This window comes from Guillardia theta (genome assembly GCF_000315625.1).
Source record: "Guillardia theta CCMP2712 unplaced genomic scaffold GUITHscaffold_102, whole genome shotgun sequence".
In the NCBI taxonomy this organism is placed as follows: Eukaryota; class Cryptophyceae; order Pyrenomonadales; family Geminigeraceae; genus Guillardia; species Guillardia theta.
The window spans coordinates 105678-130853 of NW_005434572.1; the positions used below are offsets into that span (position 1 = coordinate 105678).

Below are 25176 nucleotides of genomic sequence, written 5' to 3' on the forward strand. Positions count from 1 at the left end.
GAGGAGAGGAGAGGAGAGGAGAGGAGAGAGTTGAAGACACTGCAAGTAGATCACATGAAAGACAAACGTGACACTTGTACACGTTTGCTGCCCTGACACAACAGTTCCCAACACAAGGCTCCCTACACAGATTCGACAAGTGCTCATCCAGCACGGGTTTACTTCCCGGCTGCTGCAATGCCATGACTATGGGAGGGTTGACATGGAGAAGTAAACACAAGGAGCTCTTCACGGAAAATTCAAGGAAAGCTGTGAGGCACGTTTCCCGAGAGGTTGATGATTGAAGCAGTGATTTGATGTCTCTCCTGGCAACCATGTGAACAAGTGTACATCACATTGCAACACAAGAGACTTGAGAAAGCAACGAGCGGATCAAGAATAAGGACTGACATGGCAACCGTCGGCCCATTGTCAGGAAGGTGCTGGTACAAGGGAGTTCGGAGCTCTTTGCAAGCGATGATCTTGCTCGTCTCCCTCAACCATGTCCAATCTCTCCTGCTCCCCTCGCTCATGCCAGTGGGACATCACCTGCGATCTCCGGCCCCGTCGAGTTCGATCGCTGGATGGCCCAGGAGGTGGAAGAGGAAGGAGGAGGAGAGGGGGAGAGTTTCGTGCAGCCCGGAGGCTCCTTCGCCTCTGAATCAGGAGGGAAAGTTTGTGAAGATGAGGAGGACCAACTATACCAAGGACGTCCTCCTCCCTCGCCGCAGCGTGTCGAGGATGGTTGAGCAGCGACTTGAGCAGACAGACAAGAAGAATAACAGCACAAGGAGCTGGATGTTGGACCAGAGGCGGGAGCATCGGAAGGAGGGAGCGGGAGCCGGAGCAGGGAGAGCGAGCAGCAGGCCCTTGGCGATTCTGCAGCACAACTTCACGGGGAAGGAAGAGATCATCCGGTTTCAAGCGCAGGCCTGGGAGGAGGCGAGGTTGCTCAAGGAAGCCTACTGGCTGATAGGAGGAGATTCGAGGCCGCTCTCGAGGAGACGCGAAGTGCTTGCGATGCAGGTCAAGCACGAGGCTCAGCTGAACAGGTACATGGGCTCCATGATGGAGCTCCTGCAGGAGAAGCCGCTAGCCCAGCTGGAAGGCTCCTCGGAAAGCTTCCGCAGCCAATGGAGGAGAGGACCTGGGGCTCTGCTGGGCTTGCTGCTCCGCACCTCGATGATGATCTCGAGCTTCGTCTTCGTCTCCTGCCTCCTCCTCCTCCAGCTCGGGGTCGTTGGGGTCAGGACTTGCCTCTGGATCCTGCTGTGGGGGATGGACTACGGGAACAGGAGGGAGTGGTGGATCCCTGAGCTGGTGGAGAGCGTGATGTGGCTGCGGCACGAGCTGATGTCCGGCTCTCTGTCGAAGCAGCTGCAGGGAGTCTACGAGGAGGGGAGGAGGATGGCGCAAACTACCGTCTTGTTCCTGTGAGTTGAGAGGGGAAAGTGCAAGAGGAGGGGGAAGGAGGAAGGGGGAAAGGTGGTGGGGGGGCATAAAAGGGACAGAGACGATGGGGAGGAGGGAGGGAAGGGAGAAGCTAAGGGGGAGGGGCTGGGGGAGACGGAAGGAGGCGGTTGAGGACAGGATTATGATTGACTTCTGTGCTCTCAGACTTTCTCTCTTCTCCCCTGAGATCCAGTCGAAGTTCATCCAGTACGCCTCCTCCGCCAAGACCAGAGGCCAAGACTACTTCAGGCAGCTCCGGAGCAAGATTCTTGAGGTCAGAGATCTCGTCGAGGAGGAACGAGGGGGAGCAGGTCAAGGACGAGTAAGCGAGGGGGAGGGAGCAGGGCAGGGAAGAGGAGGGAGTGGCTCGAAGGCCAGCGGGCAGGTGGACTTCGCGTCGAAGCTGGAGGACGCGAGAAGGGCATCGGAAGCCAGGATGACGAGGAGGCTGGGGTTTGAGCCGCTCAAGGAGGCATTCAACGTGACGTCCAGCTGGACTGAAGCTGGCGATGACAACCTGACTCGAGCTGAGGACCCCGGGCAGCTGGAGAGGCCGAGCAAGAGAAGCATGACGATGCGCCTGCTCAAGAACATGTCGGCAGCTGTGACCAGCTCGGTGTCAGCTGGGGTAAGCATGACCCTCAACTTCTCCCCTCCTGACGTGGGGAACGTGAGCGGGGAGGTGCTGGGCGTCGCCTCCTCCTGGCTCGCGACAGCAGGGAACATCGCCAACGACTTGGGGGTGGGACACTGGCAGGGGAACCTGACGAGCTGGTTGGGAGGGGGCGGGAAGGAGGAGGAGAACAAGAGCTCGTGGCAGCAGATGCTGTCGGGCGTCACGGAAGGAACTTCGCGCGCCCTGTCGTCTCTGCAGTTGAGCATCGGCAGCCTCGACCAGTCGCTCATGACGGCTGTGGATGCGACGGAGTTGGCTGTGAGCAAGGCGCTCACGCAAACGACGGTTGCGCTGCCATGGCTGCAGAGTGCGGAGGACTGGGTCCGCGGGTGAGGGGAGGAAGAGGAGCAGAAGTGGGAGTGGAAGCGGAGCAGGACAGCCGAAGGAGGGGGGAAGGAGGAGAAGAAGTGGTATCACGAGAGGAGACAAGGGAGTGGATGAGAGAGAGAAGAGCAGAGGAGGGGAGGAAGGAAGAAGACAAGGAAGAAGAAAGAGAGCGGAGGAGGAGGAGGAGGAGGAGGAGATCTGACGAGTTTCCTTAGGAACGAGTTCGCCATGAGGAAGTACCTTCAGGTTCAGCAGAGGTGGCATGCGCTGCTGCTGTGGGGGCAGCCGATCTGGGAGAAGGTGGACATGTGGGCAAAGGAGGTTAAGATCCCAGAGCTAGCGCAGAGAATCCTCCTCAATGCCATCTACTACCGCCTTCAATACTTCGGGTCGGGTCCACTCCCTCGTCTCTATCCTCCTCCCCTCCTTCAGCTCAGCCGCTCCTCCCACCTCCGTTCTCTCCTCTTCTCTCTTCTCCTGCTCTGCTCTGCTCTGCTCTGCCCTGCTGTTCTGCTCTGCTCTGCTTCTCCTCCTCTTCCGTGCTCATCGCCGTGCTCACAGGTGGCTAGTGTGCTTCTGTCTGCTTGAGATGATATTCTTCCGCTCCTTCGCCTCCTTCATCCTCCTCCTCCTCTCCTCCTTGTCTGCCGCGTTCGTCCGCTCAGAAGTTCTTTCCTACACTTCCATCAAGGCAATTTCTCTTCCCTTCCTCTTCATCCTCTTCCCTTCTGCTTTGTCTGGACCAGTCCTCATTTCTCCTCCTTCCTCTGTTCCTCCTCCTCCCCTCCTCCCTCTCTTCTTCCTCTTTCCTCTCTCCTCCCCCGTTCCTTCATCTCGCTGAGAGTCAGCAGGCGGCGGACAAGAGCGCCAGGTCCATGATCTCAACCATCACTCTCCTTGGCCGCAGGTCCCGCACCACTCGGTGAGTTTGAGGTCCAGCAACAACTCCAGCTGACAGCCAGCAGCCTCCTCAAGGAGAAGACTTCTCTTGCTGCGGGAGCCGCTTCGCTCTCCCTCCTCTGGGGCCTCTGCTTCTGCTCCTCCATGTCTGTCTCCCTCTGACCCATCCTCCTCATCCTCCTCTCCCACTTCGCTGCCTCCTCCCTTCTCCTTTCCACTTCCCTTCCCTCCTCCCTTCTCTTTTCCACTTCCCTCCTCTTGCAGCTCCTCCTCCTCATCTCCCTCTCTCTCTAACCCCCTCTCTCTCTGTGCTCCTCCTTCGCCCTCCACTCTACCCTGGCTCTCTTCCTCCTCGCTGATTCTCCCCCAGTGTGAGGAACATGCTTGTCCTCGTCGTTGCCCATGGCGTCATCCATGCACGGCAAGAGCGACGCCCGCCAGCTCCCCGAAAAGCCATCGGAGGGTGAGCGGAGAGAGTGGGAGGAGGAGGAAAGAAGAGTCGAGAGCAGGAGGGGAACAGGGAGAAGAGTGGGAGGAGCTACCAAGAGCGGAGAATGAGCGAGGGATGGATGGATTGAAGGCAGAGAAGTGGGAGGGAAGGGGAGCATTGAGGAGGGAGGATGCACAGAGAAAGTTGACTGATGCTGCGCAGGCTCAAGGGCATGGCAGTGAAGATTCAAGTCTCCATCCTTGACGTCTTCCGTGCTGTCCCTCTAGCTGGACGTCTGGAGCCTCCGGGGGAGCCGACGAGTCCAGCAGCAGCGGCAGACCCTCAAGCCTCCTCCTCAGTTAAGACGACCGAGTGAAGACTTTGGGAGAGGAGAGGAGGGAAAACAGTTCGGAACAAGTTGCAGTCTTTACCAGGCAGTGACAACGCTGCTGGACTAGTGGCAGCGGGGGAGGAGGAGGAGAGATGAGAGTTAAAAAGAATACTGTACATGCTCACCACCACAAAACTCTTCCGACCTGTGAGACAGTGAGGACAAGATACGAGAGCAGGAGAAGGAGAATGAGGAGTAGGAGAAAGAGGCGGAGGGGAACGAGGAGTGGGAGTAGGAGTAGGAGGGGTACCTTCTGGATCCAAGAGAGGCCGTCCTTGGGCTCTTTCTTCTTCTCGCCAAGGGTCTTGTCCTCCATGCTAATCAAGACGCGGTCGCCGCAAGCGTTGAGGTCGGGCGGAGTGAGATATCTGAGAGGGAGAGGAAGTCAGGGGAGGAAGAGGGAGAGGAAAGGGACCAGAACGAGCAAGTAGAAGGGAAAGGAAGCAACACAGACCTGGGGCTATCAGACTCTTGCGAGCCATGCTGGGTGGATCGCTCGCTGAGAGGAGTCTCGTACCCGCTCGCCGTCTCTCCCTTGCTCTGTGGACACCCCAGTCAGTCTTTTCACCCCAGCAGCAGTGCAGGCTCACAGGAGGAGAGGAGACTTCTTTCTGCTTGCTCTTCACCTCCCGCTGTGGGTCAAAGATGGAGGCGTTGAACTCTGCAGCAAAGTCAGCTGCTACCTCTCCCTCCTCCTCCTCCTCACCCTGCTGCTCGCATGCCGCGACGATGTCTTCGGGAGGACATTTCGCTCTGACCACAGCTCGCACGGTGAGCTGGCGCTGAGAGAGGATCCTCATGATGGAGCTGGTGGCGCTAGTCAGGAGGAGGAGGAGGAGGAGGAGGAGGAGGAAAGATGATGACGATGATGAGGAGCCCACCTATCGCCGAGCTCGAGGTTGTCGAGGCTCACGCTGATGACACCCTTTGTCCTGATGATCGCTCGCTCCAACCGCTCAGTGTCTTCTTGCCCGGTCAATCCTTCAACCCTGAACATGAGCGTCTTGGGGTTCCTGGACAGCTGCAAGAAGCACGTCAGGAGAGGGATGGCGGCGGTCAAGACTGTACAATGCTCTTCGTTGCAGGGCTCATGAACTCTTGGGAGGGCTTCACGTAGATGCTGGTGTTCTTGGCAACAGGGTTCTCTGACAGCTGGCGAGGAGGGAGGGAAGAGGAAGGGAAGGGGAGGTAGAGCAGGAGGGAAAGGAAAAGGGTCAGTGGAGATGAACGGACGAGGTCTCCTCCTGACGGCTTACCTCAGCATCCTTCTTCGAGCTCAGCTGCTTCGACAGGTGCTCAGCAAGGCTGTTGACTTCTTCGGTAGGGTGCATCTCCGACAAGTCGTGCAGCTTGCTCAGGAGGCTAGCCTGCAAGCTAAGGATCTCTCTGTTCTCTACAGAGTGGCTAGAGAGGTAGGAGATGGTCTCCAGGGCCTTGTACACAACCTGCTCAGAAGGTGAGAAATCAACTTTCATGGCAGCCAAATCTGACGTCGTCTGCTGGGAAGTCGAGCATACGAATGATGTTCTGCAAGCATCCCGTGTCTCTAGCAATGACAGATCGATTCCTTGGGTCCATGGCGAGCGAATGGAGCTTTGCTATCACTCTTCAGCAAGATGTCACCTCGAGGGTAGTTACAAATCAATGGCACGTGGTCACCTGCGAGCATCGACGACCTCTCCATAGCTACTCTCTCTTCTGTTGTGTTCGGTGTCCATCGTAACTTGTTATCAAAAGAAATGCTTCTGATTGGTTGTAGAGGATTCCAAAGATTCGACGGGCTTGTCTTGTCTCTGTCCCAACAGTATCTGGCAGCTGTCCCTAGTCCCTTCGGTGGATGCTGTGGAGCTACTCTTTCACGATGAGAATGCGAGCCCTCGCTGCTGGTCTCTGCTCTCAATTCTTCTCCTCTCTCCCTAGATCTATCCTACCTGCTCTTCTCTCCTCTACCTCCTCGCTCTCTCTCGCTCGCTCGCTCTCTCTCTCCCTGTCGCTCCTCTACAAGCCCCTCTTCTCTTCAGCTCTTGAATTCAAGCTCAAACGGTAAGATTTCTTCCGTTATTAACCGTTATCTTGAATCTTGAACTCCGGGTCGCTGCCATCCGGCCGCCGGGCCGGAACCTGGAGCTCCGAAGTACCGTACCCCGAGCCAACGGACTTGTTAGTCAGTCAGGGGGTAGGGGTGGTTTGACATGGGGAATGTTGAAACGGTGACGTAACGGTCAAGGATGCAACGGAGGTAACGGTATAAAAAAAAAGAGCGACACGCGCGAGCAGAGCCGAGAGAGATGGTGAGTGCGCGTGCGGGGGAAGACGATGGCTCTGGCGATGGAGGGAGGGGAGAGGGAGGAGGAGGAGGAGGAGGAGAGATGATATCAAGGTGGATAGTGTTGATCGAAGCCTCTTCCTTGCTGTGTTTGTCAGATCTCCACTTCTTTTCTGTCCATGTTTCCCTCCCTCCTCGATCTCGTGTGTTGCCTCAAAGGGCAGCTCGGTTGTATTGCCTCTTCTTCTGAAGTGATCAATGTGTTGTTTACGAGCGACCATGGAATATGTGTTGTCATCAGCGGGTATATTGCATTGGATCGGTGAAATGATACATTTATTATGATATCCATTATGTTGTACCGCTTTCACGCTGCACGAGCCTCTTCCAAATGGTTACCGTCCCTTGTTTTCCTTTTCTCTATCCATCAGATGTCAGTATGTCCTTCTCCTTTATGCATCTCCATGTGTATCTATAAGAGTTTGTTGGTATGCGATGGGCAGGGCGGGGCTGGTGTGAAAATCGTTTTGTCACCTACTGACGGGTTGTCAACAGCCAGCAAGACTGAAGAAGCACAGGAAAGAGCGCGGAGGGATGCACTGCGGTAACGGCCGTATCGGCAAGCACCGCAAGCATCCCAGCGGTCGCGGTAACGCTGGTGGTCAGCACATGCACAGGATCGCCTTCGACAAGTACCATCCTGGCTACTTCGGTAAGGTCGGTATGAGGTACTTCCACTACAAGAAGAACCCCTACCACAGACCTTCGGTCAACATCAACCAGATCTGGTCGCTCGTGGGATCTGACCAGAGGATGAAGCTGGCTACCAACACTTCTGGGTCGATGCCTCTGATTGACGTTACCCAGTTCGGTTATTTCAAGGTTCTCGGAAAGGGAGAGCTCCCCTCGCAGCCCATTGCTGTCAAGGCCAAGTTTTTTAGCAAGATGGCGGAGACTAAGATCAAGAAGGCTGGCGGAGCTTGCATACTTACTGCATAGATTTAAGTTTGCTCGAAATGAAATAGTACCAAAAGGCAGCCTTGCTCTGCATGGTGTGGGTGTGTTTGTGTGAGATCTCCTCCTCTCATCCCTACTTTACATCACCATCAACATATCTTTCTGCGAGATGTCTCAGGATGACCTGACCTATCCTTCTTCCGCTATGATCTCAGAGTCGAAATCTAGATCGCAGTGAGCAACACGAACAGAACTCCTTCTTTCTCTTTCCATACCTCTGTGTTCCACATCCCGATCGCTGAGAACCAGCTTCTGATATTTCTCGTACATGTTGCGGTATCTGACGTTACTCCGGTCAAGCAGCAGCGAAGGAAGGAAGAAGGCGTCTCACCTGTAGTAGAGGCAAGCTATGTACACAATGATCCCCACGACAGCAACGACGGCAACGACGATGAGAAGGAGGACCCATGAGGGCAGAACCTTTGCAACCTGAGATGAAGTAAGGAGGAGGGAGAGGAGGAGAGACGAGGGAGAGGAAGAGAGAGAGGAGGAGGGAGAGGAGGAGAGAGAAGGAGAGAGAGGAAAGAGGGAAAGGAGGGAAGAAGCAGCAAACGGGACAGGAGACGACAAGGAGTAGTGTGAGGACCGGGAGGAGGGAAGACGGAAAGACAGGATTCGGCCACAATCCTCACCTGCTTGATGCAAGAGGATCCATACTCAGGAGGAGGCATCGGAACGCCGGCAAAGCATTCCGTCTTGCGGAAGTAGGAGATGTCCTGTAAGCCATTGACGCATGCTCCTCCCATGGCCTTGTAGTCTCCGTCCGTGCAGAGCGGGCAGCCATGTTGCGACTCCCACCTGCCGTAGGAGTCAAGGACAGGAGGACACGCTGATGGGGAACGCGCACAGGACGTGCATGGTGCAGGGCTCTGCGGAGGAAAGCTCGTAGAGGAAGGTGGGAACCCCGACCCCCTTGCTTGCGTTGCAGACAATCTGAGCGGAGCGTCACGTAAGAACAGGAGGAAGGAGAGATAGAGCAAAGAAGTCACATGCAGTTCCGTGCTCCACGTCTTGCTGGCTCCTCCTCCACCTCCCCCCTCGCACTCGTCCCCGTTGAAGAGGCCGATGGTCAGCCCTTTGGAGAAGCCTCGGGCACGGAGAAACTTAGGAAGGGGAAGGAACGACAGGGTAGACCCGAGGTCTTTCGCTCCCCCGCTCCTCTCGAGCTGGGAGGCGGAGTCGTCCTCCGTATCCTCCGGATTCACCGAGCAGGAGTAGCTGTGTCTGGGATGATCCAGCGCTTCCATTCCCTGCACGCACGAGCTGTTAAGAGGAAGAGGAGCACAGAGCGACAGGAAGACAAGCTGCTTCTCTCCATCCCTGTCCTCGTACGTCATCGGCGTGACCCCGTCCAGCCTCGTGCGCAGCGGCGCGAAGTCGTACACCGCTTCCTCCTCCGACCAGGAGACTCTACAGTCCGCCGAGCACTCCGCCGACCCGGCCCCGCTCACGGCGTTGGCTCCGCACTGGAAGCAAGTCGAGGATCCAGGATAAGGGGCGAACTTTCCCTCCTCGCACAAGGAGCAGCCAGTGGCACCGGGGGGGCTCGAGAATCCCTCGGGGCACGCCAGGCAGTTTGTCTGAAGTCCAGTGCTGAAGAATCCTGCAGGACAAGGCAGGCAGTGCAGAGCTCCTCCTTGCGCCACACCAGAGAGGGAGATGTTGAGGATCCTCGCAGTGTGCAGGTCAGTGCCTGCCAAGGATGAGCGTTGGATGTACAGCCAGCGGATCGCGTGACTTCCAGTTGAGAGGCTCACTGACCAGGACGAGGCAGCAGCGCCCCCGCCCGCGCAGAGGTCCACAAGGTTCTTCCCGTCCACCTCGACTACGAAACTCACGTCGTTGCCTCTACACGCCAGCGAGAAACCAAACTGAAGCGATCCGACCTCGACGAGGACAACGTCAAGTCGCAACCAGACCGTCGCGTCGTAGTGATCCCTCCCGGCCTCCAAGAAACTCCCCTGAGACCGCCAGCCTGCCGTCCCGCACTCACCTCTGCATCCAGTCGTCATCTGCTCCGGCCATGTCGAGAAGTCCGTCATCACTTGGAACAAGGGAGCCTCGCTCCCGGGTCCGCATGGCAGACACTGAGACGATGCCGGGTCTGCGAAGTAGCCGGGAGAGCAGAAGGAGCACTTCCCTTGGACCAGAACCTTGCCGACTGAGCAAGGGGGGCAGGGCAGTCCAGTCACGTTGGGGGGCAGCAGCTGACCCCGGCAGATTTTGGGCTCTGTCCATACATACCACTTGTCCCTCGTGTTGGTCTCGCTGTTACACTGCGTGTAGCGCTCGACGTAGTCGTCGGGCCTGCAGGGAGGGCGGAGCTCGCACTTGGAGAAGCCCGGGAGAGCGTAGTGGGTGGTGAGGTTGCAGGAAAGGCAGCGCTGGGACGTCTGGTCGAAGACCGTCCCCTCCTCGCAGCTCGAGCAACGGGAGGATCCTGCAACGCTAGAGAAACCTTCAGGGCAGCTTGAGCAAGATGTGTCTGCCCACTCGGTACCGTTGAATCCGACCTCCCACAGCTCCACACGATCTTTGCCGTAGGTGACCGACATGTCCTTGTAGTAGACCCACTTGAACACGTGCCAGCCAGGCTCGACTGCGAACTCTGCTCTCTGGGGCTCGAGGATCTGAGAGACGAAGACGGAGCCCGAGGGATCAAGCGGCTGGTTCACATGGTCGATCCTGAAGAGGAGGCCGTCGGCGTGGTCTTCAGCATCCACCATGAAACGGAACCAGAGGCTGCCCTTCCTTACGAACTTGAGGTGGAGGATGAGGTAGCTCTCTACGTAGTTGTACCTCCGGTTGTCCCCTGAGGATAGCATGCTCCCGTTTCTCCCCACCTGCCACGGGTCGCAGTTGACCTTCTCCAACCAGACCTGCTGCGCGTCGGCAAAGTGATCCGGATCCAACGAGTAGCACGTGGTTTCAAACTGAGGAGGCAGACTTTGCGGCCATCGCTGGTATCTCTCCCCTCCTCCCACGCTGAACTTGCCCGCTGGGCACTGCTTGCACGCAAAGTTGCCACCTCCTCTGCTCCAGGAGAGGTACTCCCCTGCCCCACATTGTTTGCTGCAGGAGGGAGCTGATGGGATTGGGCTAGAAAGCTCGCAGTCTGCGGGCCCGAACTGCAGGCGGAGGGAGGGGAGCCTTTCAGTGGAGCAGTCAGCCACCTGATAACGCAGCTGCTCCTCCACGTCAGGGAGGATGCACCTCTCATCCGACCCTCCGAACAAACCCTCGAAGAAATCTGAGATCCCCTCGAAGATCCGAGGCTGAGGGTTCGCACTCAGTCCGTTCCCCTGCTTGCAACCTTTTGAGCTGTTGTGATGGGCACAGGGCCTCGCATGCTCGCTCTGAATGACAGGCGAGACATCGCCATAGGCGAACCCAATCAGCGCTATCAACCAGATATGTAAGAGCAGGCGCAGCATTTCTTTCTAGTCTGAGAACACACGCATCTGATTCTTGTCCTCGTCGTCAAGTTAGGGCTGACTCTCACTTTCCAGCCTCTTGGGAATTCATCAAGTCAAGTAGCCATCTTCAGCATTGCATTCTTCAACTTCATCCCAGCTACTTGCTCTGTGTTAGCCCCTGGAGGTCTCGGCGGTTCCTGCGACTCCCTGATTGTTGTCCTTTTGCCTTGTGATCAGCTCTCCTGTCCTCCTCCTCCCCTCCTATTGCTTCGATTTCTCCTCCTCTCCTCCTCTCCTCCTCTCCTCCTCTCCTCCTCTCCTCCTCTCCTTCTCTCCTTCTCTCCTTCTCTCCTTCTCTCCTTCTCTCCTTCTCTCCTTCTCTCCTTCTCTCCTTCTCTCCTATGCTCCACATTCCCTTCCAACTCTATGCTGCCTTCACCACGAAAGGGGTCATGTGACCTCTCACGTGATACAATCGAGATCACGTGACCCGTACCGGGCCTTGAAGACCCGGGGCCTGGTGCACTGAGACACAAAAACGGTTCTGTAACGGTTTAGGCGCGTGGGGCCTTCGGCGATGCAGTTCGACGAGCTGGCGGAAGATTATGTAAGAATGCAGGAGAGGGGAGGAGAAAAAAGGGGGTAATGGTGGAGGAGAGGAGAGGTATGGGAGGAGAGGAGGGGAGAGGGAGAGGGGAACGGAGGGGAGGATAGTGGAGGAGAGGAGAGGTATGGGAGAAGAGCATGGTGGAGAAGAGGAGAGGTATTTCAGGGGATGGGATCGGAGGGGCGAGAAGGAGAACAGGTGGATGATCTGAGGGCAGTGAGGGCAGAACAAAGATTCAAGGAGTGAGAAGTAGGCATGAGAGAAGTAGGCATGAGAGAAGATAGACTTGTATGGTGGTGGGGAAAAAAATTGAGCCAGCATCGTGTAGAGGAGAGAGTAGGACGGCCAAGAATGGACCAGGAGAGAGGAACAGAAGACGAGGGCGCGGGAAGAGAACGAGGAGGACTGAAGTGACATGGAGCGAGAAAAGGGAGGAGGCGGGAAGAGGTCCAGTGAAACTGTGAGCAACGATGGTAAGGAGAGCAACAGAGAATATGCATGCAGGGTTGATATCAATCATGTGGGTCGTTATCCTCACTGCGATCTGAATCGCAATAGAAACGATGTTTCTATTGCGATTGTATTGATGTTTCTATTGCAATGTTCAAGGATGGAGAATGGAAGCAAAGTCTAGCACAACTTAAGCTGGTTTATGCTCAAAAGGAAGGTCGTCAGAGAAGATATATTAGAGCCTCAGTTGAAAATCCATGTGCGACGATGCATACCGCTATGCTCCATGCACCTGCAAGCTGCATTCCATTCTTGCCTACATTAGTGATAGTGGAAATCTTCAATTCTCCATCTCACACTCTTACGTGGCTGGCTACAGGATGCAATCATAAACCCGATGCAGCCGGTAGAGCAGGTGAAAAGATGGCGAGCCCGGTAGCAAGGACATGACTGATTGCCGCAGAGATACAAGAAGAAACTCCCAGTCTGCTTCGGTCCCATCACAGACAAGAATGTTGAGCAAGTGAAGACCCTTAACCGATCCATCTTTCCCGTGAAGTACAACGACAAATTCTACAACGATGTGCAAAACTCTGGAAACTACACTCAACTCGGTATGGGCGCTCTTGTTTCTTGCTTTGTGGATGATGCGTGTGTTCTGCTAGCATACTACTCGACAGATATTCTTGTTGGTGCGATCTGCTGCAGGGTGGAGAAGAAGGAGGACGCCAGTCGACTTTACATCATGACCATCGGCGTCCTTGCCCCTTACCGCTGCTGCGGCGTTGGTAAGCTGCATTGATCCCCAGGGATACACGAGAGGTGACTTGAGGCAGGCACGTCGCTCCTGGAAATGTGCTTGAATCTAGCGGCAGAGGATGCAGACATCGACGAAGCATACCTTCATGTCCAGACCTCCAACACAGATGCCATCAACTTCTACAAGCGCTTCGGGTTCGAAGTGAAGGATAAAATTTTGAATTATTACAAGAGGATCGATCCTCCAGGTGGATACATGTTTGTTTTCACCAGCCTGTCTGACGACTTCTTTTCCAGATTGCTTTGTTCTCTCCAAACAGTTCACAAGACGGTCACAATAATAAACGAGGGGTTGTGTAATTTAACATGTTCGAAAGTCTGCGCAGACCTGCCGTTGCCTGGGACATGAGCTCTCCTCATGGACTGTTGATTTATTATCATCTGGAGATCTCGGTATCGAATCTTCTATCTCATCGTATGGTACAAACATGCAAAGTGAAAAGACATACATCGTCCATGGCTTTCAACAACCCTTCGTGTCATGAAACTTTCGCGCTCCTCACACAAAGTATGTCACGTTGAGCTGCCAGCCATGTCAAACATCTTAGCACCCTCCTCTCAGCTACCTTTGGCGGCTCTTCCCCTCCCTCTGCCAGTTCGCCTCCCTTGGAAATTTCCTGCCGATAGCTTCAGAAAACCAAAGCATTCCTAAACATCTGTCCTCCCCTCCTCCTCCTACCTGATACTGGGACTTGTCAAACTGCCTGGGATCACCGAAATTGAATCCCGCAAGCCAGAGGGCTGCAGAGACGAGGTCAGAGCAAGGAGAACAGATGATCTTTCTGGCATGGAGGACCGTACCTTGCAGGTCGCCGTCGAGGATAAGATAGTATGAAGACCAGACAATCCAGATGCAGTAGAGAGAGGGGACAAGATTCAAGAAGGCAGTGAACAAGATGTCGTTCCTAACTTCCCAGCAGGAGCTCAGGGGCAGGTACCCGCACCCGTCCCACCAGATTCTGTGCAGCAGCGAGTGCATCATTAGAGTCACGCCGCACTTGAGCACTTTCCAGTTGCAGTACTGTCTCAGATGCACCAAGTTCCCGCTCCTGCCGCAACACAGTCAGCACCACCATCCTCCGCATCTCAGCAGGCGCTGAGGCAGCGTCATGACGACCTGTTGGCGCTCAGGGCATACCACGAGAAGTAGATCGCAGGCAACGACAGCAGCAACTGCAACCTTACGCTCCGAAGGAAGATCCGCTTCGCACTCATGCCTATCGACATGTCGATGAAGGAAGTCTCGGCATCGAAGAAGAGGTCAGGCGATGCGACGATGATCAGCCCCGACAATAACCGAAACAATGAGGCAAAGAAGTCGCAGACTGCGATGAGCTGCAGACCGCATCGCAGGCTCATGCAGAAGAGGAACGATCCTGCCCTCGGCAACATCTCCTGTGCCATGGATGGAGGGACTCAGCAGACCATTACAAGGACGATGTCATAACATCTGCAAGGTGGTCGTCAATGACATGATTAAACGAATATCCTTGTCGTGGACTTGCCAAACTATCTCCCGTCCCACCTGTAGCTCTGATCTTGCTCTCCTGTCCGAGAGAACAATCTTTCATTCCTCTATCCCCCTCTCCTCCTTCCCTGCCTTCCTCCTCCTCCCCGTCCTTTATGCGACGTGACAGAAAACCAGAAAACAATCTCGCCCATGGCACCGGTTTTAGTTTATCCGTTATGAAGACAGTTACAATATTTCTTTACCGTTACGTTGCGCTTCCAAAACCGTTTCTTACGACCAGCTGAGAGATTGTGTTTTGTTGATTTTTATAAATGTGTATCGCAACAAATTAAAACAATGTAAGGAGGTATTTTGGTACCATGAGGAAACTTCTCCAGTACAAGAAGGGTAGTTTACATATATTTATGTTTTAAAAGAGGAAGAGGTCAGTACTTCATCTGTATCCACCCCTTCTTTGTGGCGCCCTATCGGTATTTTTGGTACCCATCCAATAACTATAAAACTGTTTTGAGATTTGTTTTAAAAGCGGACTACCCCACCCTTTACATAAGTTGTCAGCACCTTGACCTCACCCCTGTCAACCTCATCAGGTAGCCCCACCCCTACCCGTTCAAAGGGCTTCACGTCCAGGACATTAGAGGGGTGGTTGAATAGAGCAACCTACCAACGTATATCGAAACGTTGCGACCCCCCAACCCCCACTTTTGAAAATCAGATGTATATCTGTACCATCAACGACATATAAGTATTATTCTGTACCAATATTGGTTTTGTTCGTACTGATTACTTAAAACAATTTGTTGGCATTCTTTTTAGTCCAGGCGCATGGCAGAAACGAGTTAGGTTGCAGCAGGAGGGAGGACAGGAAAGAGGACGGAGGGAGGTAGGGATATGGAACAACTACGGAGCCATGCGAAAGAAATTATGAGGAAAGTCTAGAACTTTCAATGCAGACGAGAGGTCATAGACTTAGAAAGAACTGGCCAACCTTGTTGCTCGGGTGCTCTGGGAGTAGGATCCTGCGGAGGATCTTTACTGAACTTGGAAATGGAGGAAGTAGGAGGAGTTAGGGGTGGATCGTGTGATTGAGTGACCGAATGCGAGGCTTGAATAGACTTCGTCCCCACTTTCATGTGCCGGATTCTGCATTGCGCTGACAGTCCTTCGCTCACCAGGAATGGGTATTTCTGTCAAGGTTATTCGGTTGACAAAGAAAGCTCGACAATAGCAGCAAAGCAACATACAACAGAGAATTGTTGTTCAGTGAAATCAATCGTCGCGATGGTCAAGAACGAATCCCAAACGATCAAGTACAGGCATCCCTTTGCTGCAGTGACAAGCTCGCTGTGGTCCAAGTACGATGCACACAAGTATGTGAAGGAGGTTGAAGGTGTGTTTAAACGCTGGGAAGCTCATGTACTTTACCTGAAGCTTGCTGGCAGTGCTGGAGCGATACCTTGATGATGCGGGGAGGCTGCACAGCAAGCGGCTGCTCACTATGCGCGGGAGCCTTCCTGCGATCTTTCAACCCTTCGTTCCCGGTGATGCGATCTCTGCCGCTGTGAATGTACTCTAATACGCGTTCAGTTCGCTCTGTTTACATGCTCGAGACTGTTGTGGTCGATGCCGAGAAGCAAATCATGACGGTCGAAACATCAAATCTCAACTGCAGGTCCTTCGAATTCCCCTCCTGCCGCCCCGTGCTTGACCGTGTATGCGCAGGTCTGTCTTGCAAGCTTGCAGCAAATCGAGGTACACACCAGACTCATCAAGTCCTGACGACACCACCAAGTATGAGATTGCGATCTTGGTGAATGCCTTCCCGAAGACCAAGGAGCACGAGGCTTCGCAGACCTCGCCTAGCGAAGGGAAGTCAGAATGGAGGTTTGAGGTGGTGGGTGGCGCGGGAGCAGAATCAGAGAGCAAGTCATCAGGCTACATTGGTGGAAAGCTTGAGACATGGGCCGTTTCCAAGTTGCTCTCCAACGTGAGCAAGGGGGAGAAGTACATAGAGGGGTTCTGCAGGCGGTGGCGGGAGAGGCATATGATTTACTGCGATCAAAGTGATGAGCACTGGCATCACTCGGGCAGTGGGCATTTCGGTCCTTTCCACCATACTGCCGACGATGATGTGTCGGGTTTGATGACCCGCGAGGATGATGCGCTTGCGAACTGCAGGAATCTTCTGTCGCAGAACCAGCGCATTTCCAAGTATCTGTACAATAGATTCATGAAGTAAGGAGCCAAGGGCCAAGGGCTGCAGCATCGAGGGCATCAAGGGATGATGCAGACATGTAAATAACTTTCGTTTCACGCGATCTCGACTTTGTAGATTGGGAGTTTGTCGAAACTTCACGTCACAGCAAATAAAACACAATCAGAGCGTTGATGGTCTATATTCACAGTTCGCTCTTCTTAAAAGAACAGTTCTACGCTGTTATGTCAAGTCGCAGCTTCACCTGATTTAGTGCCCCGGTGCACTCCATCCCTTCTGAACCCCTCCTGTACGACTGTGGTTTGCACGCAAACTTGTCCAGGCTGCTCAAATCTTGTCTCACGCCGTTGTCCCAGCACGCCTCTCTTTCACCATCGGAGTTTTCCGATTCCGATGTGGGGGTGGAGGCCTTGGATCTGGCTTCAGCCGATTCGTTGTGAGGAGCAATGAGGCTATCAATCCACTTCCATCCTTTGAGCTCGAGGACCAGCAGGTTGTTGCATGATCGTTGCAGTCGCAAGTCATTGTTAGTATTTACACTCTGTTCAACCTCCTCCCTCGTGGCAGCCGGTTTCCGTCGAGGAGGGAGGCGCATGGCTGGGGCGATTGCCCCACCACTGTTTCCGTTTGTTGCATGCACCTCCATCCTCACGGGTGCTGGTCCCTGAGGCGTTCCCTGCTCTCCCTGCCTGCTGCATGCGCTGGAAGATCCCGCTTCTCCCATAGGAGGCACCCTTGGTACGATCATGCTGGCATACTTCTCTAGCCCATGAGCTCGCAATGACGCCTTGACCTGCATTGAGAAGACGGAGAGGAGAGAGACGATTCTGATCTTACGAATGTCCCTGTCACCAAGGGAAGAAGAAGCAAGAGACTTGAAGATCCAGACAGGCAGATGTCCCCTCTGATTCTTCCATGTGCAATAGACAGACAGATCTGAGGGCTCCACCTCCTCGCTCTCCTGCACGTCGAGCGGGAAATTTCTATGCCTTTCGTCTGTGTGCAGGTCAACGTTTCCGAAGAATTCTCCAAGAAGTCTGCGCTGGAGACAGCTGACTTCTTCCACAAGAGAGGAGAGCCGGTAGCAATGGAAGAAAGGTTCTTCGTGCAAGCGCTTGAGCACATCGTCCCCCGCATGCTTGCTGCAATGTTGTTGAGCAATCTTCACAACAGCCAGCGTGTTCAACAGAGCAAAGCTTCGGAGAGCATCGATATGCATCAGAAATGCAGAGAGCGCCACGAGAATCTGCTTGTATGCCGGATCCTCCAAAACTCTTCGTGCTCTCATGAAGTCGTCAGAGCAGTTCTGTTCACGGTCATCCTGATGGATAGACATAAGGAGGGCAAGAGCACAAGCAGGAGCAACGAGATCTACCTGCAGCTTCTGAAGAACAGCTTCGCACTTGGCTTCTAGGGAGCAAAAGAAGCGGCAGAGCTTGCGCTCGTGTTTGACGTAGAGGAAAGAAACTTTCTCGAGCTCGACAGCGAAGGCGTCACGGAAGGCGGAGATGTCGTTCTCCTGCCTCTCTGCAAAGACAGTGAGATCAGAGCAAAAGGAAGCAGAGTCGAGCTACCGATAGAATCCTCTCTCCCGACAAGACTTTCCGCTAGCCTTTTCAGTCTCTGATACACAAATGTGAGCAAGTCGACAGCATGAATCGGGGGTAGCTACCTTGTACTCAATGCATTGCACTTGCCATTCAGGCACCAGCTCTGTTGTGAATCTTTTCCACAGAGGCATGCCGACGAGTTCGAACTCGCAGCTTGTAGAGAAGCAGAGGAGTTCACTACTCCTGGAGAAGGACGAAGGAGACGGTAGGAGGAGGACGAGACAAAAGGAGGAGCGAACAGGAGGATAGAAGGGAGAAAGAGTGTGGAGGGGAGGGAAGAGGGTGGATGGGAAGGAAGATGAGAGAGGGGAGGGAGAGGAGGGAAGGGAGGGAGGAGAACGATCAGGAACGAGCTACAACTTGACTGTCAACGTTGTTACACTCTACCCTGCAAGGCCTTCTGATGTCCCTGGGAAGTCGGAAGGAGATTTCGCTTTGAGAGATTCAAACTTCTTTGTATGATAATTACAAATTTAGGAGAGATATTTCATAAGTTTCGCGGATCGTCGCAGCCCAAGAAGAATTTCCCCCGTCGCCCTCCAAACTCGTGGAGGGGGCGGTCACGTTTCATACCCAGGCTAAAACACATTTAAATGTTTTTACAAGGTAGTTTTAGTATTTAAAGCTTTGGATTCACCAGGCTCCTGAAAACATTCGATACCCTGCCGAATCATTTCCATTTATCCCATTTATTTCGATTTATCTCGAGTATATTTGAAATATACATGGAGACATGAAGTTATATTTGACAGTATTGTTTCGCTGAAAATCTCCCATTTGGTATTTCATCGGGAGAATTTCAGAATCTCAAGAAATCTCCAAAGATCGTGCCTACGTACCCACTGAACCCTTTCCTCCCCCTCCACCCCCGTATGTGGTTTGCGTGTAGAGCAGAGGGAAGTGAACCTGTGGGGTCAAAGGTCCATTTTTTATCGATTGTTCCTATAACCAATACTGCTGCTCCTATGTTATACTGGTTATTGGACATGCTGAGCCACACACTTTTAAGATACCCCCACCCTACCCCTGCTTCATCCCACCCCACCCTCTTCCGTAGGGCTGTGCCCCTCAGTCTGATTGACTCTCAAACCATGTGACAGAAACTCTCCATAGTTACGGCAGGTCAGATTTCCATTGAAGGGTACATCCTCCCTGCCTTGTCTTGAAGGACCCCTACATATGACTGTATTCATTCAGGTGATATTCATTTTATAATGATATGTAGGTGCCTTTAGCACCCTTGTCGAGAATCGTCCTCGACGTCAGCAGGGGCCGCATCGCTTCTATCTTTGTACCAGGGATGACAATGGGGCCACGGCGAGAAAAAAACTTTTCTGAAAACACTCATGTTCAATTTGTTGTGAATGAGAGATAGATCTTTGAGGGATCTGGGTTCGAAACTGCCTCTTTTCAGCGCCTTGTGGGAGACTTTTACAGCATCCTCAAGATCTCCCACCCCGAGAGATCCTCCAAGCACCTTCCGTTACACTGCAACGGCTTCCATGTCACTTCGGTTCTGTAACGGCACGTAACGGATAACAGCTGCAGCAGGTGTAGTACAAATGACCAAATGCAGTAAAGAGGAGGGGGGGTGGGAGACCAGAGGAGGAGAGGAGGGGAGTGAGAACGATGAAGGAAGGGGGAGAGCGGTGCGAGGATGCAGAGATGGAGATGGAGATGGAGATGGAGATGGTTATAGAGATAGGAAGATGCATAGGGATGGGATAGGGTAGCGGCAGGGTGAGGGGCTTGGTTGCAGCAGTTGGAGGTAGGGACGGGGCGGGGGATGGAGGGAGGGATGGGAATGAGGGGAAACAGTCAGGCGCATCATGGCGTGCAATGTCGCAAAGTAAATGTGAACAGAGAAAGCCGAATAAACGTGTACAGAAAGGGCCAGTGGGATAATGCAAAGCCAAGAAGTCCCAAGTGGGCTGTAAACTGAAGATGTTTGTTTATGACAGATCTTGCTCACTTGTTCAAGCATGGGAGATCTGATGTGTGACTTTGATCTGGTATCCAACGAGGAGTACTACAAGCCACCGACCTTCTCCCTGGAAGAGGAAGATAACGACTTTGAACTCACTGGAACAGCACATGCTCTGACCTTAGTTCACTGTGGACCAGTGTTTACCCTCGACCATGACCAGCCTGATCCTCGTGGTTCCTGTGGACCGAGAGACACCTCGGGAATTGGTGAGGGTCCGCAGGAGATTGGTCATCAGGCTGACCTCAACTGGGCTGTGAGCGCGATGAGTTCATGCCCATCGCTGCTCAATCCGTACATGCTTGGTGGGTGCGGTGCGATCGAGCAATCTCTCTCAATGGACCATCTGAATCAGACTAATTATTCCCCTCCTGCTGGCCCTCCTTTCTTTCCCTCCCAAACTCCGTCTGGTCCCACGTTGCCCAGCTCGGCCGCTCAGAGTTTAGCTTCGCCCTACGGCTTCATGGCGAGTATGCCAGTGAATAACTCAGGGTCGCGGTTGGAGCAAGTGCACAATTTCATGCCTGATACAGAATCTTTGGAGGATGGGCAGGCGAAGAGGAGGAGGACACGCACAAAGTATGTCGAGTCGGCCTGCGACTTCTGCAAGATGAAGAAGAAAAAATGCAGCTCGGTGAGGCCGTGTTCGACGTGCATCGTGATGAATAGGTGGGAAGCTTGCAATGCAACAGGTCAGGACCTTCTGGTCTCGATCACTAGGAGGACGAACACGGTGTTGGGCCGAGATGCTATGATGGAAAGAGTGATGGCAGCCGCGATGGAGAGTAAGTTGAACCTTTGGTCGCTGATGAGGAGGCTGGTCGAGCTGGGCCTGGATGGGAGCACTTCGATGTCGTTGTTCAGATGCATTCCTCCTGAGTTGAACGAGGTGAGATGAGATGAGATGAGATGAGATGAGATGAGATGAGGTGAGATGAGGTGAGGTGAGGTGAGGTGAGGTGAGGTGAGGTGAGGTGAGGTGAGGTGAGATGAGATGAGATGAGATGAGATGATTTGCGGGGAGGTTGACAGGGATGAGAATCATGGAGATGATGATGATGATGATGATAATGGTGGTGGTGGTGGTGGTGGTGGTAATAAGATTACTTTGAAAATCTGATTATGTATGGCGATGATAACGCGATCGAAGACGACGACGGCGATGGCAATGATGACGTTCAAACGCAGATTTTGTACAAGGGAATACGTGAAAATGTTCAGTCCAAGATCACTTACGGAGGCACCTGGGAAACTGAAGGAACAAAGAAGTCAGCTCCTGCTCTACCTGCTCATTACACGTGGCAGACCTTTGCAGACGGTGATTGTCCAATCATTTCATCGGTTTGCAGTAATGTTGTCGCTGTTGTCGCTGTTGTTTCCCAGACATCTATACAGGGCAGACAATCGAAAGCAATGAGGAGCTCACTGAGAAGTTGACAAGAAGGTCTGGGAAAATAACGAGATCTTTTGTCTTTTGCATGCAATGAGAACTTTCCCCATCCCTCTTGTAGCGTCCACTTGAGGACAAACTTGTAACTGATGTGATTGAGAACTTGACAGGTTTGGGCACGATCGTTGGATCTCCATGATAATCGATCCCATCACAAACGGGTGCAAACAAGTGATCTTCGGATCAGGTGAAACCCAACACTCAACCATTTGTTGACCAATCTTGTCGTTGTTCCTTGCTGAACTTCACCATCATTTTTCTATCAACATCTCCGTCATCATCACCATCATCATCTTCTTTTCTATCAACTTGATCATCATCATCATCATCATCATCATCATCATCATCATCATCATTATCATCATCATCATCTCCTTCTCCGTTGTTCAACCTCCCTCGCAGGTTATGCGGAGCTCATGGGCTTTCATCCGGAGGAATTCTCGGCTCGGCTCGCAGCCAACAATCTTCCCTTTCCTTCATCTGAGGTCTGAGGCTCTTTCTTCCAGATGAGAAGGGAGGGAGCGAGGGAGGGAGAGGGAGGGAGGGAGGTCTTTCTTCCAGATGAGAAGGGAGGGAGCGAGGGACGGAGACGGAGGGACGGAGGGTGGGAGGGTGAGAGGGTGAGAGGGTGAGAGGGAGGTTGGTAGAGCAGGGAGGCAGAAAGGTGAAGAGCATGGATTTTGATACTTCTTTCTCAGTTCGACACTCTCGTCTACGCTCTTGACCATCTCATAGCCTTGGTCAAAGGAGAAACTGAAATCAAAAGGTCTTCGAACGAACTCTCTCCCTCCTTCCCTCCTGATCTTGCTCCTTTTCCCCTTCTTTTCGATCTCAATATTGATATGAATGTGCAGGGTGTGGAGGATTGCAAGGCGATGCAACGAAAACATATACCAACAGCAATCACTTCTAGTTGAGTGCACTCTCCATATTGACCTGGACGAAAAGCATCGGTGAAAACGAAGATTCCTCCTCCTCCTCCTCCTCCTCCACCACCACCACCACCACCACCACCACCACCTCCTCCTCCTCCTCCTCCTCCTCCTCCTCCTCCTCCTCCTCCTCCTCCTCCTCGTATGCCGTCCTCCTCCTCTTTTCTCGTGCCCCCCCTTCTTTTCCTTTTCTCTTCTCCCTTCTCTGCTTCCTCGCTGCCTGCAGGTTCCCTCCCCCCTGCCTCACTCAGAATCTTCTTTCCTGTTGGTTGTCTGACACTAGACTGTCAGTATCGTAGGGTTTACACATTGCTTGAATGTGCTGGACTACGATGCAAACATGAGTGTGAGTGAAATGCCGCAATTTACTTCTCTCCTGCCGTGCTTCTCCTCTCTTTCTCTCCTCCATCTTACTTTCATTCTCTCCGCCTCTCTCCTGCTCGTTTCTGTTCTCCTCTCTTCTCTTCTCTTCATGATCTAATCAGACAACAGGTCCTTGAGATACCCAACCTTCCTTCTCTTGGGATGAACCATGTGCGTTGTTGGCATCTAAATCCCAGCTTGACCCTAATCGTGTTGCTCCTGCTCCTGCTCCTGCTCCTGCTCCTGCTCCTGCTCCACTCAGTATCTTATCGTTTCTTTGCAGCCTGACGTCACCATTGGAGGCTTCATGACGAATCACAAGTGTGAAATGACGGTAAGAAGAAAAAGAAAAGCAGAAGAAGAGTTGACTGCAAGGATGATTGGTGACATGGTTGTCAACAGCACACAGGAAGGATGTGCTATGTCCGCAAGACAAGGATGGTGAGATTGTTTCTGATAACACTCTCTGTCTCCTCCTCTTGTCCTCTCCTCGTCGTCCTCATCTCCCACTCCTCCTTCTCCTCCTGCTCCGCTGCTTTCGCCACAGCTACTACTCCCCCCCACACAATATCACTTGCTCCTCCCCTTACATCCTACCAGGGCAACGAAAGCCTAAGGGACTTGACCGCCAGGGTGCAGGAGGTCCAAAACTTCTTGTCGCTCTCCTTCCTCCTACTCTCCTTCTTCTACTCTTCTTGCTCCTCTCCTTTTCCTCTGAATCCTTTTGCTTCTCTCCTATTCCTCCTCCCCCTGACTTTCATGTTTACCTCCTTTCCCCCCTCACCCTTTTTGTTCTCCTCGCCCCCCTCTTACCCTTCTTGCTTCGCTCCTCCTCCTCCTCCTCCTCCCCCTCCCCCTCCTCCCCTTTCCCCCTCCCCTTCCTCCTCCTCCTCCTCTTCCCCTTCCTCCTCCTTCTATCCCTCTTTTCTTGCTCGTCTCCTCCTCTTACTCTTCTTGGCAGGTCTATCGTCCCTTCGTGAACGCGAATTGAGCGGTGCAACCATCGCAGTCTCCGCTCAGTGCCCGATCCTCGAACAAGTTCAGCGACGCACCGATGTGCTCTGGAGAAAGCTTCTGTCTCCCTCAGCCAGATTGAGGGCTACAGGAAGCGTCGACAACGTTTGTTGAGATTTGATGAGATGTTATAGACTTGTGACGTGGTTTCATGAGATCGAAGGTTATGTCACTTTAACATGTATACCCAATTATTTGTGATTAGAATTAAAGTTTGTTGCTCTTTTGTCTCTGCTCAGAATCAAAATTCGCTTCACTTTGTTCAACTCCTAGCGTGAAAATCTGAGGGCAACCTGACCAGCCTTTCCTCTTCAAGGAGTAGGAACCGTCGTGCAACGAGCATCGCTCGCTGGAAGCACCTGCATCCCTTCCCGTCAGCCTCTCCGTCTCCTCCTGTCCTCGTTCTTTTCCCTCCTCTCCTCCTCCTCTTCTCTTCCTCCCGCGCTACTGCAACCCCCTGCATACGATCCTTGCCTCCCTGCCGCTTGCCTCCCTCCCTCCCCCATCGCCTTCTCCTCCCTTGCCTCCTCTCCGCGTCCTTCTCCTCCTCCTCTCGGCGTCTAGACTTGCTTCCCCTCCCCCTCTACCTCGTCGGAGACTCCCGACGTCTTCCAGTTGGGATCGTGGTACACGCATCCGTAGAAGTCCATGTCGACGCCGTACCTGCTCGCCCTCGTCAGCTCCCTCCCCTCTCTCCTCGTCCTCTTCTCCCTCCTTCCTCCCTCTCATTTCCTCCCTCCCTCCTCCTCGTCCTCTTCTCCCTCCTTCCTCCCTCTCATTTCTTCCCTCCCTCTCTCCTCGTCCTCCCTCCTTCTTTCCCTCCTCTCTCCTCCCCCTCTCCTCCTTCACTTCGCCATCCCTCCTCTTGTCGCTCACTTGAAGATGCCGTCGGGGTTGGTGCTGCCCGAGTAGGAGGCGGCTGACTTCATGTCGTTCACGGGAGATCCGTCAGACAGCGTCTTGGACCTGCGTCCTCCTGTGTCACGGCTTTTCCTCCCGCCCCTCCCTCCCCTCCTCGCCCACCCCCGTCCCCGCAACCCCCGCTCTCCCCCCCTCCGACGCTCTCCTTCGCTCTCCCTCCCTCTCACATCTTGTGCTGACCTCTTCCCTCTCTTACCAGGTCGTGTTGGCGACGGCGCTGCCGCAGTTCTTGATCACGCCGACCGGCCATGTGGAGGAGGCGACGCCTGCGTTGAGGTCTCCGTTGCTGTCGTAGCAGTCGGTGACGCTGGACAAGGGCATGGAGGAGAGGGACTCGTAGACAGTGCGGATGTCCTGGAACATCTGGAGGGGCAGGATGAGTAAGTGTCGACTGAACTTATGCTTCGTCTGCACTCTTACATCTGCTCTCCACATCTCTTTCTTCCTCTCCTCTCCTCTCCTCTCCTCTCCTCTCCTCTCCTCTCC

General features: G+C 53.6%; 11 protein-coding genes across 11 annotated transcripts; 6 read left to right on the forward strand and 5 right to left on the reverse strand.

Annotated features, from left to right (window-relative positions):
- Positions 1–720: 720 nt before the first annotated feature.
- On the forward strand, positions 721–4140 carry GUITHDRAFT_116911 (hypothetical protein; the record flags this gene model as incomplete). The annotated part of the gene is made up of 5 exons (XM_005823811.1): positions 721–1412; positions 1597–2436; positions 2650–2823; positions 3705–3797; positions 3987–4140. 5 exons carry the CDS (start codon positions 721–723, stop codon positions 4138–4140), a joined length of 1953 nt encoding a protein of 650 aa, XP_005823868.1.
- A 136-nt stretch (positions 4141–4276) lies between these two features.
- Positions 4277–5873, reverse strand: GUITHDRAFT_116912 (hypothetical protein; the record flags this gene model as incomplete). Its single annotated transcript, XM_005823812.1, has 10 exons — positions 4277–4300; positions 4406–4523; positions 4610–4695; positions 4746–4816; positions 4862–4908; positions 5037–5176; positions 5224–5307; positions 5412–5600; positions 5647–5761; positions 5815–5873. The coding sequence occupies 10 exons, from the start codon at positions 5871–5873 to the stop codon at positions 4277–4279; spliced, it is 933 nt and encodes a 310-aa protein (XP_005823869.1).
- Positions 5874–6428: 555 nt separating this feature from the next.
- Positions 6429–7458, forward strand: RPL27Ae (large subunit ribosomal protein L27Ae, cytoplasmic). Its single transcript, XM_005823813.1, has 2 exons — positions 6429–6446; positions 6977–7458. Exons 1-2 carry the CDS (start codon positions 6444–6446, stop codon positions 7418–7420), a joined length of 447 nt encoding a protein of 148 aa, XP_005823870.1. The 5' UTR covers positions 6429–6443; the 3' UTR covers positions 7421–7458.
- Positions 7459–7501: 43 nt separating this feature from the next.
- GUITHDRAFT_165607 (hypothetical protein) lies at positions 7502–11101 on the reverse strand. Its single transcript, XM_005823814.1, has 6 exons — positions 8428–11101; positions 8286–8371; positions 8071–8236; positions 7770–7867; positions 7654–7718; positions 7502–7602 (listed from the first exon to the last, which is right to left on the reverse strand). Exons 1-6 carry the CDS (start codon positions 10870–10872, stop codon positions 7568–7570), a joined length of 2895 nt encoding a protein of 964 aa, XP_005823871.1. The 5' UTR covers positions 10873–11101; the 3' UTR covers positions 7502–7567.
- Positions 11102–11416: 315 nt separating this feature from the next.
- Positions 11417–13144, forward strand: GUITHDRAFT_97434 (hypothetical protein). Its single transcript, XM_005823815.1, has 6 exons — positions 11417–11461; positions 12291–12326; positions 12375–12525; positions 12577–12699; positions 12748–12918; positions 12968–13144. The coding sequence occupies exons 1-6, from the start codon at positions 11432–11434 to the stop codon at positions 13009–13011; spliced, it is 555 nt and encodes a 184-aa protein (XP_005823872.1). The 5' UTR covers positions 11417–11431; the 3' UTR covers positions 13012–13144.
- An 85-nt stretch (positions 13145–13229) lies between these two features.
- GUITHDRAFT_145392 (hypothetical protein) lies at positions 13230–14134 on the reverse strand (the record flags this gene model as incomplete). The annotated part of the gene is made up of 5 exons (XM_005823816.1): positions 13230–13253; positions 13297–13347; positions 13410–13471; positions 13532–13779; positions 13848–14134. The coding sequence occupies 5 exons, from the start codon at positions 14132–14134 to the stop codon at positions 13230–13232; spliced, it is 672 nt and encodes a 223-aa protein (XP_005823873.1).
- Positions 14135–15482: 1348 nt separating this feature from the next.
- GUITHDRAFT_165609 (hypothetical protein) lies at positions 15483–16588 on the forward strand (the record flags this gene model as incomplete). Its single annotated transcript, XM_005823817.1, has 4 exons — positions 15483–15591; positions 15644–15742; positions 15789–15873; positions 15924–16588. 4 exons carry the CDS (start codon positions 15483–15485, stop codon positions 16438–16440), a joined length of 810 nt encoding a protein of 269 aa, XP_005823874.1. The 3' UTR covers positions 16441–16588.
- Positions 16589–16630: 42 nt separating this feature from the next.
- Positions 16631–18157, reverse strand: GUITHDRAFT_116918 (hypothetical protein; the record flags this gene model as incomplete). Its single annotated transcript, XM_005823818.1, has 3 exons — positions 16631–17943; positions 17991–18039; positions 18089–18157. 3 exons carry the CDS (start codon positions 18155–18157, stop codon positions 16631–16633), a joined length of 1431 nt encoding a protein of 476 aa, XP_005823875.1.
- A 1851-nt stretch (positions 18158–20008) lies between these two features.
- Positions 20009–20908, forward strand: GUITHDRAFT_116919 (hypothetical protein; the record flags this gene model as incomplete). Its single annotated transcript, XM_005823819.1, has 1 exon — positions 20009–20908. The coding sequence occupies one exon, from the start codon at positions 20009–20011 to the stop codon at positions 20906–20908; it is 900 nt and encodes a 299-aa protein (XP_005823876.1).
- Positions 20909–21132: 224 nt separating this feature from the next.
- GUITHDRAFT_116920 (hypothetical protein) lies at positions 21133–21951 on the forward strand (the record flags this gene model as incomplete). The annotated part of the gene is made up of 4 exons (XM_005823820.1): positions 21133–21328; positions 21394–21454; positions 21571–21647; positions 21863–21951. The coding sequence occupies 4 exons, from the start codon at positions 21133–21135 to the stop codon at positions 21949–21951; spliced, it is 423 nt and encodes a 140-aa protein (XP_005823877.1).
- Positions 21952–24329: 2378 nt separating this feature from the next.
- On the reverse strand, positions 24330–25053 carry GUITHDRAFT_116921 (hypothetical protein; the record flags this gene model as incomplete). The annotated part of the gene is made up of 3 exons (XM_005823821.1): positions 24330–24432; positions 24646–24735; positions 24887–25053. 3 exons carry the CDS (start codon positions 25051–25053, stop codon positions 24330–24332), a joined length of 360 nt encoding a protein of 119 aa, XP_005823878.1.
- Positions 25054–25176: the final 123 nt, after the last annotated feature.